At 35.0% G+C, this 17,169-nt stretch overlaps 1 protein-coding gene across 8 annotated transcripts in view; it reads right to left on the reverse strand.

The window, feature by feature from the left end:
- The window catches only part of GPATCH8 (G-patch domain containing 8), a 79,413-nt gene that overhangs the window by 32,616 nt on the left and 29,628 nt on the right, over window positions 1-17,169 (reverse strand). For 4 of the 8 annotated variants that reach the window (XM_074319691.1, XM_074319695.1, XM_019752270.2 and 1 more), the window contains 3 exons: window positions 3,148-3,192; window positions 1,072-1,139; window positions 385-471 (listed from right to left, as the gene is read on the reverse strand). In XM_074319691.1, coding sequence (XP_074175792.1) covers window positions 385-471; window positions 1,072-1,098 — 114 coding nt within the window. In that variant the 5' untranslated portion in view covers window positions 1,099-1,139; window positions 3,148-3,192. The remainder of the gene's footprint in view (window positions 1-384; window positions 472-1,071; window positions 1,140-3,147; window positions 3,193-17,169) is intronic. The other 4 variants (XM_019752268.2, XM_074319693.1, XM_074319692.1 and 1 more) reach the window with 1 other exon arrangement.

Below are 17,169 nucleotides of genomic sequence, written 5' to 3' on the forward strand. Positions count from 1 at the left end.
GTACACACTGTTCCCCAATAAAGTCCTGTTCCCCTACCCCAATAAAATCTTAAAAAAAAAAAAAAAAAAAAAAAGCCTTACCAATATGTATCAAGCTCTCAAAGGAATCTTAAGTTAATAATTTTTACTGCTATTACTACCTACTATGTACCAGGCATTGTTTTCAAACACTAATGCAACCTTCCCAGCAGGCTTATAAAATGGGTATTATCTCTATAGTTTTTAGAGGTAATAAATAGGAAAAGTAATGGAAAGTTGAGATCTACTACTAATCACCACCAAATGTCAAACAAATGCAGTCACTAACAGAGATTCTTTTCACCAAAAATGATTCTCTCTTTCAGGGTGAGTACCCCACATGCAAAAAAGGCTTCAATTAAGTACCTTGTACTTCTGTCTCAATTCTTCTGTGTCTTCTTTCTCCACTTCTAGGACACGGCGCCGTTCGGTAGCATCTTCGGCATAATCGAGCTTAACAAAAATAGATATGATTAGTCTTAATTCCTAAAGTACCCCAAATTAGGTATTAAAAAAAGTCATTTGCACAACTACAGTATTGTATGAAAATAAAAAACTGTATTTTGCTCAGCAACTTCTTGCTTTATTGTCACCCCACAGAGAAAATAGCATGCAAATAATTCATTAATCCTTTCACATTGGTGCTTCCCAACAGGCACATTTTTTGATAACAGACTTGAACTCAATGTTCATTGCTAAAGAATTAGGAGTAAACAGAGAAAAGATTTTAGGCAATGAAAAGAAGATACCACACACGACAGCTGCACCCAGCTACTGAAAGGACCACTAGGGTCTGGGTGTAAGGCTGAACTTGCCTTGTGGCACAACACTGGGCAAAGCACTCAACTTCTTTAAAAGAGGCTTATTATTTGCCACCTACCCACCTGAAAGGCAGCACAAAATAAAAATGTAAAATAAATGTAAAATTTCCAAAGAAAAATACTAAAATTACCTTCTATCTAATAAATGTATTCTTGCATTGGCATCTAAATCTGGATTTAATATCAATTTTAAATATCTGATAAAACAAGTGAGCTAAGGAGATCAATTTACCTCCATTTCCATGCGACCCATGCCCATGACATCATACTTGACAACAATTGGAATGGGATCTGTTCTCCCTGTAACAGGAACACATAATCAAGGTAAGATGCAAAGCTAAGCCAACAACTCACTTTACACATTGGGTTTGGGTGGTTAGAGATCTTGCCTTGGAGTGCAGAGACCAGAAAGCTACAGTGAACCAAACACAAGCCATTCTCACAGCTTACAACCAAACCTACCTCTTCTAGTTTAAGCCTGACTAACCACTTTGATTGACCTTCCAGTTGAGGATAATTCCAGATTACTATGGCAAAATTAAATAAGTAATGCAAAGCACTTTTAAGCAATGGCACCAGGAGGTTTAAAAAACTTTTCATCAAGAATCAGTTCACACTTATTGTCCACTGACATCCTCCCACACACACTTTTAAAACTGGTAATAAATATCTCAACTGACATGCTTAAATCAAAAAAGCAGTTTCAAACATGGTACAGGAAAACCCTGTAATTGCAACTCAGTATGTTTAATATATATATATTTTTTTAAAGATACTTTCCAGTTAAACGGGGTTATGAAAAATTCAAATAAAAAGCAACAGTTAGTTGCCCTTAGGAATAAAGAATAGTTCTTCTTTTGAACTGGTGCCCTGATATCCCATTTTCCAGAGTGGATTTAACACTGGCTATGACAATCGGTAAGCTGTGAAAAGGACTAGTTGCGAAGAAAATTGACTTTAAACTAATCAATCTATGCTGGAGATTTTTAAAAATGTATATTTAATCCACTCATAACCAGCCAAACAAAGCAAAATGGGGCAGACAAGCACTTTACTACCACAGCTGTTTTACATCACAACTTGCGCTGTTTATTGTGATGTAAGCCCACTGAAAAGAGGACTTACCTTATCCGTTGTACACCTTTAGTGAAAAAACACAATGTTTACTTCCCTCATCATTTCACTCAGGCTGGTGTAAACAATTGCTTTTTTGTTTTTTGTTTTTGTTATACACACATATATATTATACCTTTGGGCTAAAAGTTGAGTTTTGTCAGGCTAAATGTGAAGTGTTATCAAAACCAAATTAAAAAAAAAATAATAATAAATGCCATGATCATGACTAGGTTTGGTCCTGGCGAAAAAAGAAGAAACTGTTTTCAAAGTGACCAGCAACCACTTGGATTCAGTTGCTCTGCATTTGTGGGATTACTTTTTATCTTTAAAAAATAATGAAAATCAAATTCACAAGTTTAACTATTAATACTTATCACCAATATCCCATGATTTTTAAACAATAAATAAAGAGATAATTAGGAATAATTATCATAGTGAAAAAAATGTTTAAGTAAATAAAGAACATCTCATGCCAGAAAAAGGAAAAAAGTTCTAAAATACAGCCTTCTCTTAGATACTATCAAAGACTGCCAGTTAAAATGGAAATGAATTACTACCTTATGCCCAATGGTATAATAAATAAGCAGTGACTGCAATCTTTAGCAAAAGGACCAAATTAAGACAGGTTATAAAAATGACTTCCTAGGTGCAATATCACTTTCATAACGTCTCAATCAGGGATTTACTGGTAAAAACAAATGGTCCAATGAAAGAATTGGAAAAAATGACAACGGAATTTCCTTTTTTTATTTTGGTTCTTTTTTGGTCTGTCTGAATTTGTTATGCAAGAATCAAGTAAGTTTTGGTACAAATTCATTACCTCTGTAAACCCCTGTTTATAAACTCTGCATTAGTACTTTTGCCTTCTAAGGCAGTCAAAGTTTGTTTTAATTTATTTATAAATTGCAGTAGCAAGTGCTAGTGCCCATTACATTGTGGGGAAATCAAGTTTTTGACAGTATTAGAATTTAATGGTTTAACTGATTTTTTTTTGGCAGTTCTAACACAAATAGATATATCTCTTCTTAACATTACCCTTTAATGAACAAGGATCAGACAAGTTGCATAAGGAAAGGAAAGGAAAATGAAAAAGACCAAGCAGAAGGATGAAGGCTACAACAGAGAAAGTAAGCCTAACATATTGGTGCACTGATGACAAAAGGAGTAATTCAGTCTGAAAATAAAAAATTACCACTGCTAAGTTTACCATCACCACAACAAGTCCAGGATCATAATGCTGTAAAAAAGAAACACCATTTGTTAGGCAGAAACCATTAGGGTAGGAAACAGGCCTTCTAGCAGGCAGACAGGATGGGGTAAAGTAACAATTGGGCTTTGTCCCTCCCCCGATTTCAGCTGGGGACAGAGAAAGGACAGTTCCTGCTCCAGCAGTTATTTTCATACTGGACGGACCAGGGTGTGAGATTTTTATACTGCTACTTGAGAACACGAACAACCTCCTTTTTAATAATGCAGGGGGTAGGGGAAGGTATTAGTTTAAAGTGAGAGAACTAGCTCTAGCTTCCAATCTCTCATTTAACAACTCCTTCTGGTAAATAGGCATTTAGGGCCCTAGGGGGGACTTTTCCTTAAAGAAATAACATCCAAGACAGTCAGATCAACTGGACAATGATCAAGTTTATTTGCTTCACTCTAAGAAGATTTGAGGGGTAGAAGGGGAGTCATCAAGACCTTACTAAAAAAAATATAATCAGTAAAAGGTCTGGAAAATAACCTTAGATCTTCAATGCTTGGAAAACTATGCGCACTTGAGTTCTGTTATGAATGAATACAACTTCTGAATTAGCTTTTTTAGAACTTTGTTTTCTTTTAATGAAGTCTTCCCTGGCCCATGGACATCTTTCGTTCTGCACACAACAAAGCCAAGCTTTGAGAGAGACCAGGAACTCCAGAAAAAGTGGCATCAAAAGGGTTGTCACGTTTACAGTTAGTCTACTTAGAGGTAACTCACAGAAAATAAACAGTTTGGCTTTAAAAACAGTTTGAAAGTGACATTACTGTCCAGGCCAAGTAGTAATTTCTTTCCATTAGTAAAGAAGTTCCAGACCAAGGGAAAAATCCCAGTGGGAAAAGACACAGAACAGTATATACAGGAAGAGGCTGCAGCATTAAAAAAGAAAAAAATTCTCGGCAATTTATTAAGTTGTGATCAATCATAAATGCTGTCATAAAGACCACCACTGTGGTACCCTTGAGTAACAATTTACAGTGATGAATTTCCAAAAGGTAGATACCAACAGAATATTTGCTAATGATACTCTAGAAAACTGAACTTCTTTTTAGAATAAATTTAACTATTTCTTGGTTTCTTTTAAAGGAGGCAAATATTTCTTAAAATCCATTAAATTAACAACTTTTTGTTGTATGTCAATTTCACCTCAATAAAGTTTTTGAAGAGGAAAAACTTTAAATGACGTTTCACTGACCAACTAGAATTGTACTTTCTATATTTGAAAAGGCAGTTTTACTTCTATAATGACCAAAAAAAAGCTAAAATGTTCATATATGTACCTCTTGCTAAAATGTGATGACATTATGACTTATCATAATTGAAAAGAGAATAAGGCCAAATACAAAAATCCATTGATTGCTTATAGACACCCTGTTTCTGAGAACAATCCCTCATGACTCACTTTTGATTTTAAAACAGTTAAGGATTATCAACCTACAAAATTGGTCCAAAGAACTGGATTGTGAGAAAATATCTGCTTTTGAGAAATGCTACTTTTAAAGAGACAATTAGGAATAGAACAATTGGGGAAAAAAATACTGAAGGACAACCAAAATCTGGTAATCAGCCACACTTCAGAAACAGAAGGCACATGACTTCCCTACAGAATTAAATCTGAAAAGAAGCTTCCAAAGTCATTAAACACTGGTCAGACAGTCAACAGATGTAAGAACACAATTTATCTCTGCTGCCTTTCCCCTTGCTGAGATTCATTCAACAACAAATATGTACTACAAATACTTATTGAGTGGCTACTACATACCAGGCACTGTTGGAAGGCATTGGGCATATGGCAGTGATCAAAACAAAGCCCTACACCCTATGAATTATCTATAATTAGGAAAAATAATTTTACCAATTTAAACTTCTGGCATGAGGGGGGGAAAAACAGAACATTTCTGGAGCCAATGCATACATGGTTCAAAAACTTTAAAATGTCTCAAGTCATCTTTTAAAGATGTCTAAATTTGTTTTTAAAGACTAACCCTAATAAAGCAGAAGTAAAAGCATCAAATATAAAACCCACCAAAGTTACAAAATCTACTTCCAAAAGGCAATTAAACTGATAAAGGCCAACATTCTGACCTGACACCTTTAAATCTATTTGTTTCTTACTTTAAGCAACTCAAATACATATGTGAAAATCAAGAATAATAGAAAATTAGGATGGTGACTATTTTGATTTGCCAAACTATCCAAAATAGGTCTCTATAGTAAGCTATGTTAGTGCATTCAAATATAATTTTATTTATTAAAATGGTGATTACATACAACTTTGAGAAACACTTATTGAGTAAAAAAAGGTACATCTATTCCCAAATCAAAGCTTCATTTTTGCAAATTTCTCCTGAAATTGAGTCTTCAGTGGCATAAAAACAATGATTACTTTTAGCATTATTTAGATATTTTTCTTAGTAATTGTAACATGACATATGCTACCTCTCAGGAAACACTAACTGGAAACACCAAGCACATTAATTATTCCCTACAGAGTTTCTATGTTTAAAAAAAAAAAAAAAGGAGGCTGGTCCGGTGGCTCAGGCAGTTGGAACTCCGTGCTCCTAACTCCGAAGGCTGCCAGTTCAATTCCCACATGGGCCAGTGGGCTCTCAACCACAAGGTTGCCAGTTCAATTCCTCGAGTCCTGCAAGGGATGGTGGGCTCCGCCCCCTGCAACTAAGATTGAACACGGCACTTTGAGCTGAGTTGCAGCTCAGCTCCCAGATGGCTCAGTTGGTTGGAGCGCGTCCTCTCAACCACAAGGTTGCCGGTTTGACTCCCACAAGGGATGGTGGGCTGTGCCCCCTGCAACTAGCAACAGCAACTGGACCTGGAGCCGAGCTGCGCCCTCCACAACTAAGACCGAAAGGACAACAATTTGACTTGGAAAAAAGTCCTGGAAGTACACACTGTTCCCCAATAAAGTCCTGTTCCCCTTCCCCAATAAAATCTAAAAAAAAAAAGACTTCCTACTCAAAACAGAATTCAAGTTCTCCAATACTATAAAAACAGACTATACGCTTGCCATAGCCTGATTAGTGATCTATAGAACAACCACATTACTTTGATTTTCAAATACAGATGTTTTCTAAGGACACAGACGTTTAACTGTGACCTAAAGGAATCTCCATCCTTCCATCTTTACACAGTACCAGAGGTGGTTTTCTAGGATAAAATAGTTCAATTTTAATCATCTACTTAATATATTAATAAGTGGAGACAGAAAAGGAGCAAAAAGCCTTTACTTAGTAGAAGTGTTATAGAATCAGAATGTTAATTAAGCCTGGAAAGGGTATCTCATTCAGGAACGACATGAGATATTCAAACCTCAGGAGAGTAATAAAGGGAATTTAGGAGGCACTTTCAATTAAAAACAAAATAAAATAAAAAATCACCTAAAGGAAATTATACTTTTATTCTAGATAAGACTGCTTGGGCTAAAAATTATATCGACTCACTAAAGGCTGTCTCATGCTAAACACTATGCTAACATCAATTTATTTTTTAAATGGGAAAACCAATTTAATACAATTTCAGATAAAATAACCCAAAACAAGAGACTTAGGGGAGAGGGGGAAAAAAAGTTAGGACCTTATTTAAAAAAAAAAAAAAAAAACAGTTGGGAAACACTTTTGTGCCCTGAGTTTTACTTATGTTTGTACACTGAGTAACTGACATAGTATCTAGCATAGAGCAGCATTTAAGTAAAAAGCATTTGTTGTCTCAAGATAATGAACATATTCATAATGGGTCTCAAACTTCTTCAGGTGTAAATATTTAGTCATTCTGGTGCTCTCTGCTTAATGCCACAAGATATTGATGATTTATCGTTAATCGTCTTGTAATTAAGGAATTATTTTATCAAATAGAACATATGGCTATATTATACAGATCTCCATATCTCAAAAAATATGCAAGCTACTATAAAGAAGTATTTGAGTTTTGCATTATTGTTCATTAGAGGCTTGGTTCAATATGTTTTATCTATCATCATTCATTGGCAAGCAGTCACGGAGAAGCAGGCATCAAATGTTTAAGGAGTTAGATAGACTTAATGGTCTCTAAGGTTCACTTCAATTCTTAGGTTTGAAGAACAGAAAATATTTGAGCAGAAAATATTTGGAGGAGTTAAGTAGGTAGTAGCCAGCTCTGTAGTAGTGTAATAATCCAACAATCCAATGCCTTTTTAGTATTGTATTCTCTTACTATTGGTTCAGTTTTCCATAACACAGAATTTTTCACGAGACCAGGATCAATCTATAACCCAAAAAAGACTTTCCAGCTTCATTTAAACTGCTCCTCCTTTACTTTCCATATTAATCCTCTTCCCAATTCATTTTTAATTGTTTTCTTTCTACAGAGGGTGCCAAAAGTAGTATACACATTTTAAGAAAGGAAAACTGTATTAAAATTGTAATACTTAATATACAATGATAACAAAAGATGAACACAAGTCACGTTTGACTTCTGCAGTTACAAGAGGTGCTCAAAGTGGTTACCATCAGCACCCAGACACTTCTGATTACGCGAACTACTGCTTGAGCAATGGTGTCCAAACTGTCCATTTGTACACTTTTGGCACCCCCAGTATATATTTCTAAGTAGTCCCTAAAAAAGCTGGGATACAAAATCTCAGTGCTCCAGTTAAGCAGCCTTCCCTGCAAAATGGAGGTATTATCCTCTCTTTCAGGACTGTCATGCAGATCAAAAGAGATAACAAAGAGAAGACACTTTGAAAACCATAACTCACTTTAGAGGATGTTGTTAAACTCTAGTGCAATCATCTCCTTAAGGCTTCAGAAAATTAAAAAATCAATTTTTCCTTTCACTTCCAAATTTGGCATATTGGAAAATAAATACCTTAAAATGAAAGATACTCAAAACCAGAAGCTGTGATAAATTCTAATGTTTTACCTACAATTTGGTGATGATGAAGCACCCCAATTGAGAGATGAAGAAAATTATTATCCAGATCAATAACCAAAGTATTATCCAAAAATCCTTCCTAAATCATCTACTAACAAAATGAGTAACTATTTTTTAAAGATTTTTATTGAAATGTAGATATCATACACTTATATTTCTGGTGTACATAATAGTTATTCAACATTTATATACCTAAGTGATCACTATGGTAAATCCAGCAACTATCTGACACCATACCACACTATTACAATATTATTGACTATATTCCCTATGCTGTACGTTACATCCCCATGGCTTATTTGTCTTATACCTAGAAATTTGTTTTATTTCCCTTCACCTTCTCCCTTTTTAAAATTTTTCAATTACAGTTGACATTCAGTATTATTTTATATTAATTTCAGGCGTATAGTAATGGTTAGACATTTACATAATTTAAGACAGTCTAGTCTAGTACCCACCTGGCACTATATGCAGTTATTACCATATCACTGATTATATTCCCTATGCTTTACTTTACATCCCATGACTATGTTATAACTACTAATTTGTACTTCTTAATGCCTTCACTCTTCTCGCCCTGCCCTCCAAGCCCCCTTTCCAAAATGTGTAACTGCTGAGCTTGAAAAGCAATGTTACACAAATACTAAATCCAAGCCAAAAGAATGAACTTAAAGAATAATTTTAGCTAGACATGTCCAAATTAAACATATAGTACAAATCATCTAAGAAAATTAATTTAGCCTAAGCAAAACTGAATAAATTAAATAGTCAAAATGCTTACTATTTTACTATTATCATCACCTGGAGGAAGACAACAGCACCTACCATGTTTCCCCAAAAATAAGACCTAACTGGAAAATAAACCCTAGCATGATTTTTCAGGATGATACCCCCTGAACATAAGCCTTAATGTGCCTTTTGGAGCAAAAATTAATATAAGACTCGGTTTTATTTTCAGGGAAACACGCTATGTATCTGTACTAAATTGGAAGCATTAAGCCATGGTATGTCAAATTGTAATAGACGAAGTCCACATGGAATGTCAGAGTAAATTTCGAAAGCCACGTAGATTAAAATTACTCAAATATCCCCTTATTTCTTTTGAAGTCTCTGCTAAGAGCCCAGAGATCTTAGGTCATCCCTAGAAATTTTCTTTTCCAGTTTTACAGTCTATGATTCCATACAGCTTGAAAGCACTTTTGTCTCACCTTAGTTCCTATTTATCAAATATTAGTTAACTAGTGAATTTTTATATTTTTAACTATTTCCACCTGATTGATCTATTCTATTTACAAAGGAATCACTATCACTACCGTATTTCTCCGAAAATAAGACCTAGCCAGACAATCAGCTCTAATGCGTCTTTTGGAACAAACATTAATATAAAACCAGGTATTGTATTTTATTTTATTATATTACATTACATTATATATTACATAAGACCTGGTCTTATATTATAGTAAAATAATACCAGGACTATACTGTACTCCCCAATATTCCCCAATTAAAAAAGAAAAAAGATGCATTAGAGCTGATTGTCTGGCTAGGTCTTATTTTCGGGGAAACACGGTATATACACCCATATTGCTCATTTTTGAAGAACATTCCACTTTCTTGCCTAAGAAATCAGTCTCTACATAAACCAGTTTCATTTTAATCACACAAATTAACCTAAGGCAAGAAGTCCATTTGTAACAAGATAGGAAACAATGTAAATCAGGCCAAGGATGTGATCATAAAGAAAATTAAATAGTATTATACTAATTTAGACCAAAGCCCACTAATACATTTTGGATGAGTAAAAGAATCAACTGTCAACCCTGCTTGGTATAATGAAGGTAGTTTTCTTAGAAGCCTATTTTATTCATACAGTCCAAAGCACATTATTTCGGGAGCTTGCCTAAAACGTTAATTCCTTAAATCCCACCCCAAACCTGCTGAATTGTGGTTGGCAATCTACATTTTTAAGAAGTACCCAAGGTGATTCTGCTGCTCACTAAAGGTTGAGAGTCGTAAGTCTTAATAGAAAAAGCACTGGAGTAGAAGTCAGAAGACTTATGCTATTAAACAGCTCCTCCAATCTTTAGTGGTTTCATCATGGATAAACACTTAAGTTTCTCAATCTATAAAGTGGCATTATCTCCCACTCTACATATTGAAGAGGAAACTGAGATAGTGTATAGAAAACTTATATATATCACCATGTTGAATTCCCTAAACCACCTCTCAATCTTTTAAAATATGGGTATACTGTTATAGCAAGGTCACACTGCTTATTAGCTGCAGAGCTCAAATTTAAACCCAGGTCAAATTTCAAATGAGGTCACAAAGTCGTAACCTGTGGGTCAAACATATGTTTTGTTTTGTTTATCCCAGATTATTTTAAACTTTGAGCCAACGTTTACCAATTAGGAAATTTCACACAAAAATCTGGATTTCTGCTTTCTTTTAAAAAGTTCAGAAGCTCTGACAACACCTGAGACTCTATTCCTACATGGCACACATGAGCAGGAGCTAGTTCTCACTACTTCTTATCATCTCACACTTGGTGGGATTTAACTGGATTTGTTACCACCTGGCCCCAACAGGTATCCAAGTTTGCAAATCCTACTCCAAAATCTGTTCTTTGCTCCTGCCGTCTGAGCTCCCACTGGATTTTTCTCTGTAACTCTCATTTGGTAGCTATCTACTTCACAGGTTTGGGAAGATTCAGTGAGAGACAAAAGACTAAATTTAAAACTAATAAACTACATTTATACATGAAAGAATATTATTTTGTTCTCTTTTCTAAATGTATAACCCGTTTTTTCAAATTTTGGCAGCCATTTTTAATGACATTTTTAAAAGTTCTTTTCTTTAATAAAATAGATTTCTTGTAAAACACACTTTTTATTTTATGTTCCTATGTTTACATTTATTTGGTCCTACTTTAAAATACCAGTGCTTCTTATGGAAGAATGAGAGTCCATATATCTACTAACAAAATTGGGTAGACGTGATGTACTTGCTTGCTTCCTGATTCTCACACTCTGAGATCTTTCACTTATTAAATCATTCAAGAAATAAATTGAAATTCTAAGCGTTCAATTCTCTATTAAGTCACCACAGTACTTTTAACTTCACAATTATGATATCATTATACTGCATTACATATTTGTTACATTTGTCTCCCTGTTAGACGTGAGCCTCTGGAGGGCAGAGGCTATATCGTATTCATTCCTGAACTCTTTTAAGACTTAGTACAGATCCGGCACATTCTAAGGATTCAATAAATGTATGCAGAATAAAAAAACATTTGGAAAATAACAACCGAGGTACACGTAAATGCATAACAATTATTATCATTTAGGAGTTTATAATTTAATGAAAGTTAAGAGACACATAAACACAAATTATACAAGGTAGAATATTAAAAATACCATAGAAGAGAAAGTATAAGAAAAAATAAGGGAGGAAATTATAGTATGAGATATAAGTTACAGTATTTTCTTTCTCCCTGGAGACAAATTAATTACCAATCATCCCTAAAAATGTGGCTAAGGTTCTTACCACTCAATCTAGCTTTAAGTTTCTAGTGAACATATACAAATTTATATTAATCATGAAGAATATATATGATCACTCCAAGTGCACTAAAAAAATCTCATTCAAAACTATCCATTTTTTTGGCCAGAATAACTACTGTATATTTAAATTCTGTAGTACTTGCATTTCTCACCACCATCTTATCTTTCTAGGACACAGAAGTGAGCCACCATATAAAGTTTAGATCCATTATAGCATATTGATTAAAAGCATAGGTTTTGGCACCATTATTCTAACACTTATTTGTTATAAGATCTAGGGCAGAGTATTGCTCAGAATGTCAGTGTCCTCATCTGTAAAATAAGAATGATACCTACCAAAGAAAACACTCAGTAAACACTTAATAAATGCTAGCTATTACAAAGGATTAACATTAAACCCAGTGAAAAAGGCTTGCTAGTCAGGCACGTGCATAAATTCATTACATTGTGCTTTATAGTTGATTTCTTTTATCATCCTTCATATTTGTACCTTCCATTCCATTTCTACTGCTATTACTCTATTCTAGGCCCATATCAACTCATACCCAGGCAACTTTCTAAATGGTTTTCCACCTTCACCTTCAGACATTCTTTGACCAGACTAGTACTGAATTTCTACCACAAATGTCCTGGTTGGCATAATTAAAAGAACAATAGGTCACAAATCAGAGAATTTGGGATTGGATTTCAGCACTAAGACATTTTGGAAACTTAAATCTAAATTTCTTCATCTGTAAAATGAATTTTAGATTAAATTATCTTTAATATTTCTTGCTATAAAGTCTGTGTCTCTTCTATGATCAAAAACTGCCCCTGGCTCACAAAATACAGTTCAAAACTGGAGCCGCCTTAAAGCCTTCCACATTCAGTGTGGTACTTAACAGCATTGGTTTTGGAGTCAGAAAGACCAAGGTTTGAATTCTGAGACTGTCATTTACTGGTTGCTTATTCTTGGTCAACTTATTTACTAAACTTCTCTAAACCTGTTTCTTCTTCTACAAAATGGCAATCACAATAATCTCTCACACTTGTAAGAATTAAATGAGGTATTTGTTAAGTGCTTAGCACTTAATAAACACTCAATAAGTACTAGATATGTGCTTATTTGAACCAATTTCTCATTACTGCCTTATCGTTATGGTTTCCAAGCTACTCCTAGAGACCTAGAACTCTACTTCAACCAAAACAACTGTGGTTTTCCCCTCACTTTTATATATTAAGTTTCAAAATTAAAATATATATATATATTTGGGGAGGTTCTTACGCTTTAAAAAAATGTATAAAATCCATTGCCCAGGGCCAGCCCGGTGGCTCAGGTGGTTGGAGCACCGTGCTCCTAATGCCAAGATCGCCAGTTCGATTCCCACATGGGCGAGTGAGCTGTGCCACCCCGTATAGCTAAGATTGTGAACAACGGCTCTCCCTGGAGCTGGGCTGCCGTGAGCAGCCGGAGGTTGGCGTGAGCTGCTGTGGGCTGCTGTGTGCTGCCATGAGTGGCTGGTGGCCGGCAGCCAGTGTGAGCGGCTGGAAGCCAGCAAGAGCTGCCGTGAGCTGCTGTGAGTGGCTGACCAACGCCTGGCGACAGACTGCCTCAGCCGGGGGAAGCGCAAGGATCATAATACCGCATGCGCCAGGGAGCTGTATCCTACACAACTAGACTGAGAAACAATGGCTTGAACCGGAGTGGGGGGGTGGGGGAGGCAGCAAAAAGGGGGCGGGGTATCCACTGCCCTACAGGCATTCTCTGATCCAACCAGTCATGCATATTCTGCCAAATGTAATCACCTTGTATTGGGGATGCGTATTTATTTCTCCCTCCTTAAGACTTTACTGTGAAGTCTTCCCTAGTCATTACTCCTGAGCCCTTATAGTATTTACTAAGGTTTTTCCTCCTTATCTCCTGAAACAAATGGCAAATTTTACAAAAGTAAGGGCAATATCTTATAATGGCATGTATGCTCTTTATTATGGTCTCTTGAACAAAATTAAGTGTTTAACAAATGTGCAACTAATTCCATGTAATTCTTCACCAGTGAGTGTCTCTTTTAAATTAATCTACCTTGATAATGTCCAATCTGCTTCTGTAACTGATTCACTCTATCTCTTCTTAGTAAAAAAGGTACTAGAATGATAAAATAGCCTTTTATACTTACCTATTCTAAATCTTCATTTGAAAAAATTGCCACTTCTTTTCTGGCTATTTTGCCATGAATTTAACATATATTTAATGTCTTCCGATGTATTTTTTAAATGTGACGATCTCTGTACTGAGAAACAAGTAGTCTATATAGCCTCTGAGCTCACCATTTCCCCTTTTTCTCTCCCTCAATCACTTTCCCTTTCTAGTCTTGCTATAAAACCTAGACCTCTTATTGCAGACTGCCAGTTCTGACTAATTTTGTTTACTAACTTAGCTGCATCTTTTGTTTAAATTAACTAAATTCCATTAAGAAGGTCAGAGATTTTATAGAATCTGTATCTTACTAAAAATTTATGCTTGCCTTTGGCAACTGTATAGATACTGCAAGGCTCACCTAATTAGAAGGAAACAGGCCATTATAGGCTCCTTCGGCTCGACCAGCTCAAAGTACAACTAACCCATTCTGACTATCCATACCTTTGTGATTTGGGGGACCTACATTTCTCTTGTCCTCCCTAACCTACTCTTATTTTCAGTTATCAGCTTTTTCTGCCAATTATAATGCCATTAATACGATGCATCTGAGTTTACCTTTATTAAAATATGAAAAAAGTCTTAGAATCAATGAAAATGGTGGACTGTTTCCCATCTTTCGTTATCAGTGATATAATGAATAACCTCAGTCATATACTATTTTGTGTATTTTAATTACAAGTTAAGGATAATTAGAAACAGAATTGCTAGATTCAAGGATACATGCATTTTAATATTTAAGTAAACCAAACTGTTCTACACAGTGGTTTACCAGTTTATATTCTCACTGGCTATGATGTAAGTACCTCTTTTCCCAAAATCTGACCAGGCTAATTTTTTTTTTAACTTTTCTAATCCAACAAGTGAAAAATGGTATCTCATAGTTTAATGCATACTTCTATTATGAGAAGGATTGAGAAGATTTTCATATGCTTAAAGGTCATTTGCATTACTTTTCTGTCAAGTGTTCATATCATTTCCCCTTTTCTATTTAAGTTGTCTTTTACACACTGATAAACAAATGAAGGAAATTTGTTTTGTGTATAATGGCATTACAGATATTTGCCCCAGATTGTTATTTATTTTTACTTTATTTATGATGACATACAGTCAAATTTATTTTTTTTAATGGCTTCTGGGTTTGGGGTTAATAGAAAAGTTTTCCTCATTCCAAGATTATTTTAAAAAGAATAATGACCCCATTGTTCATGCCAATGATGTCATGATTTCATTTTTTAACATTTAAATATTTTATTCATCAAGAATATATTTTGGGTATGACAGTGGGGATCCAACTTCTTTTATCTGGGTTGCTATCCAGTTGTCCCAACATCACTATTTAGTGGTTGAGGCTCTTTACATATACCATAAGTTAGGCTCAGAAGTGGTGGTACCTAATGAGCTAGAAATTAGCGGTTTAGGGATCCTAAAACTAAAACGCAAATGGCATTAAAAGCACAGATCCGGATATCAGATGTCTAGCTCTTATTAAGCATATTGGCTACTAATGTTATAAATTCTGGGAAATAGAGAGTAGCAAGACAGTGGCTTCTCTATTTTATGATTTTTATGACACTTATGTTTCTGATTAAGACCTAAAGATGCATTATCTCCAATTCATTTAAAATATCTAAACATACACTATACGATAAAGGTGTCAACAACAGTAAGCATTTATAAAGCATTTTACAGTTTTTATAAAGTGATTTCACTTACATTAATTTACTCCATCCTAATAACTACTCTGAGAAGATGGGTGGAGATTTTAATTCCCATTTGCTGCTAAGAATAATTCAGTGATGGCAACTTGTCCCTTTACTTACATGGCAGAACCAAACTCAAACCTAGATTTTGTTACCCAACGCTGCTCACAGTGCCTTCATACCCTACACCAAGTACTTTTACACAAAAATAAATGAGAATCCCTACTCTAAAGGAACTTGAAGCAATTTGTCAAATATTCAGAATGATCACATACTTAACTCAAAGCATGGAAGGAAATACATAAAAGTATAAAACATGGTTTCTGGCCTCAAGAAACCTTCAAAGGTCAATAGTAGTTAAACAAAAGCAAGGCTTGGGAGACTAAATGGGGCAGCTGGATGGCTCAGTTGGTTAGAGCGTGCGCTCTGAACAACAGGGTTGCTGGTTTGATTCCCGTATGGGATGGTGGGCTGCGTCCCCTGCAACTAAGATTGAAAACGATGACTGGACTTGGAGCTGAGCTGCGCCCTCCACAACTAGATTGAAGGACAACTTGGAGCTGATGGGTCCTGGAGAAACACTGTTCCCCAATACTCCCCAATTTAAAAAAAAAAAGAAAAAAAGACTTGGGAGACTAGAAAATAATCCTAAAGGACAGGAACAATGTCTTATCTATTTGTCCATGGCTTACGATACTCACAGCCAGTATACCCAGAATGAATATATTATTAGCTCAATAAATATTTGTTGATTGTCTTATTGATTGTACCTTACAGACAGAGTAAGATATGAAACAGTATCAGACACCATTCCTTTGTCTCAGGGGCTGAACTTTTGTTTGTGACCCAAAAAAAATCAGCCAAATCATCAAGTAGCTCTTAGACAATATAACAAAGGAAGTTTAGGCTCACTTCTGGGCTACAACTATTACTGACTAAACGTGGCAGATTTTGAGCTACATTCCATTCCTTTTCAAAGCCACCAGAAAGTTATAAAACAATTTCAAGAACCAAATCCAGTCCAATTGCCACAAAATACAACTGTCGTTCACTGCCTCTCTATTTCAAATAAAACACATCCTCTGCTTCTACAATAAGCAATTATCCTTAATATTTCTTATCAACAGGCCTTTCTTTGTTTTGTTTCCTTCAGACACTTTGTCAATATATATTTTCTACAGGTTTTTTTTAATACTAGCAATCACTTATCCTCCACACACAATATAAACTCTTATTTTTTAACTTTTGAAATATTTTAATAAATACTAAGGGAGAACAAAAGCTGAATAATAAGGAAAATTCAAGTACAAAAACAAACTCACTTTACAAAATACAATTTTCTATCCTGCCACAGATAATTTCGTTCTAGAGCCAGCATGCCCTATGCCCCAATCTATCCTGTGACAAGATATCTGCACTGTAGCTCCAAGAACTGGCACTCTATAAAAACCTTGCATTGGGTCAAAATAATTTTAAATATTAACCAAAAAAATCCCAAAGAGATCAAGTTTAAATGTTAAAAATGTTAGAGCCCTGAAGTCAAATAAAAAGGAGAACTGAAAGTTGACAGTAAACTAGTTAAGTACAAAGAATT

Source organism: Rhinolophus sinicus, linkage group LG15 (genome assembly GCF_036562045.2).
Source record: "Rhinolophus sinicus isolate RSC01 linkage group LG15, ASM3656204v1, whole genome shotgun sequence".
NCBI classification, from domain to species: Eukaryota; Metazoa; Chordata; class Mammalia; order Chiroptera; family Rhinolophidae; genus Rhinolophus; species Rhinolophus sinicus.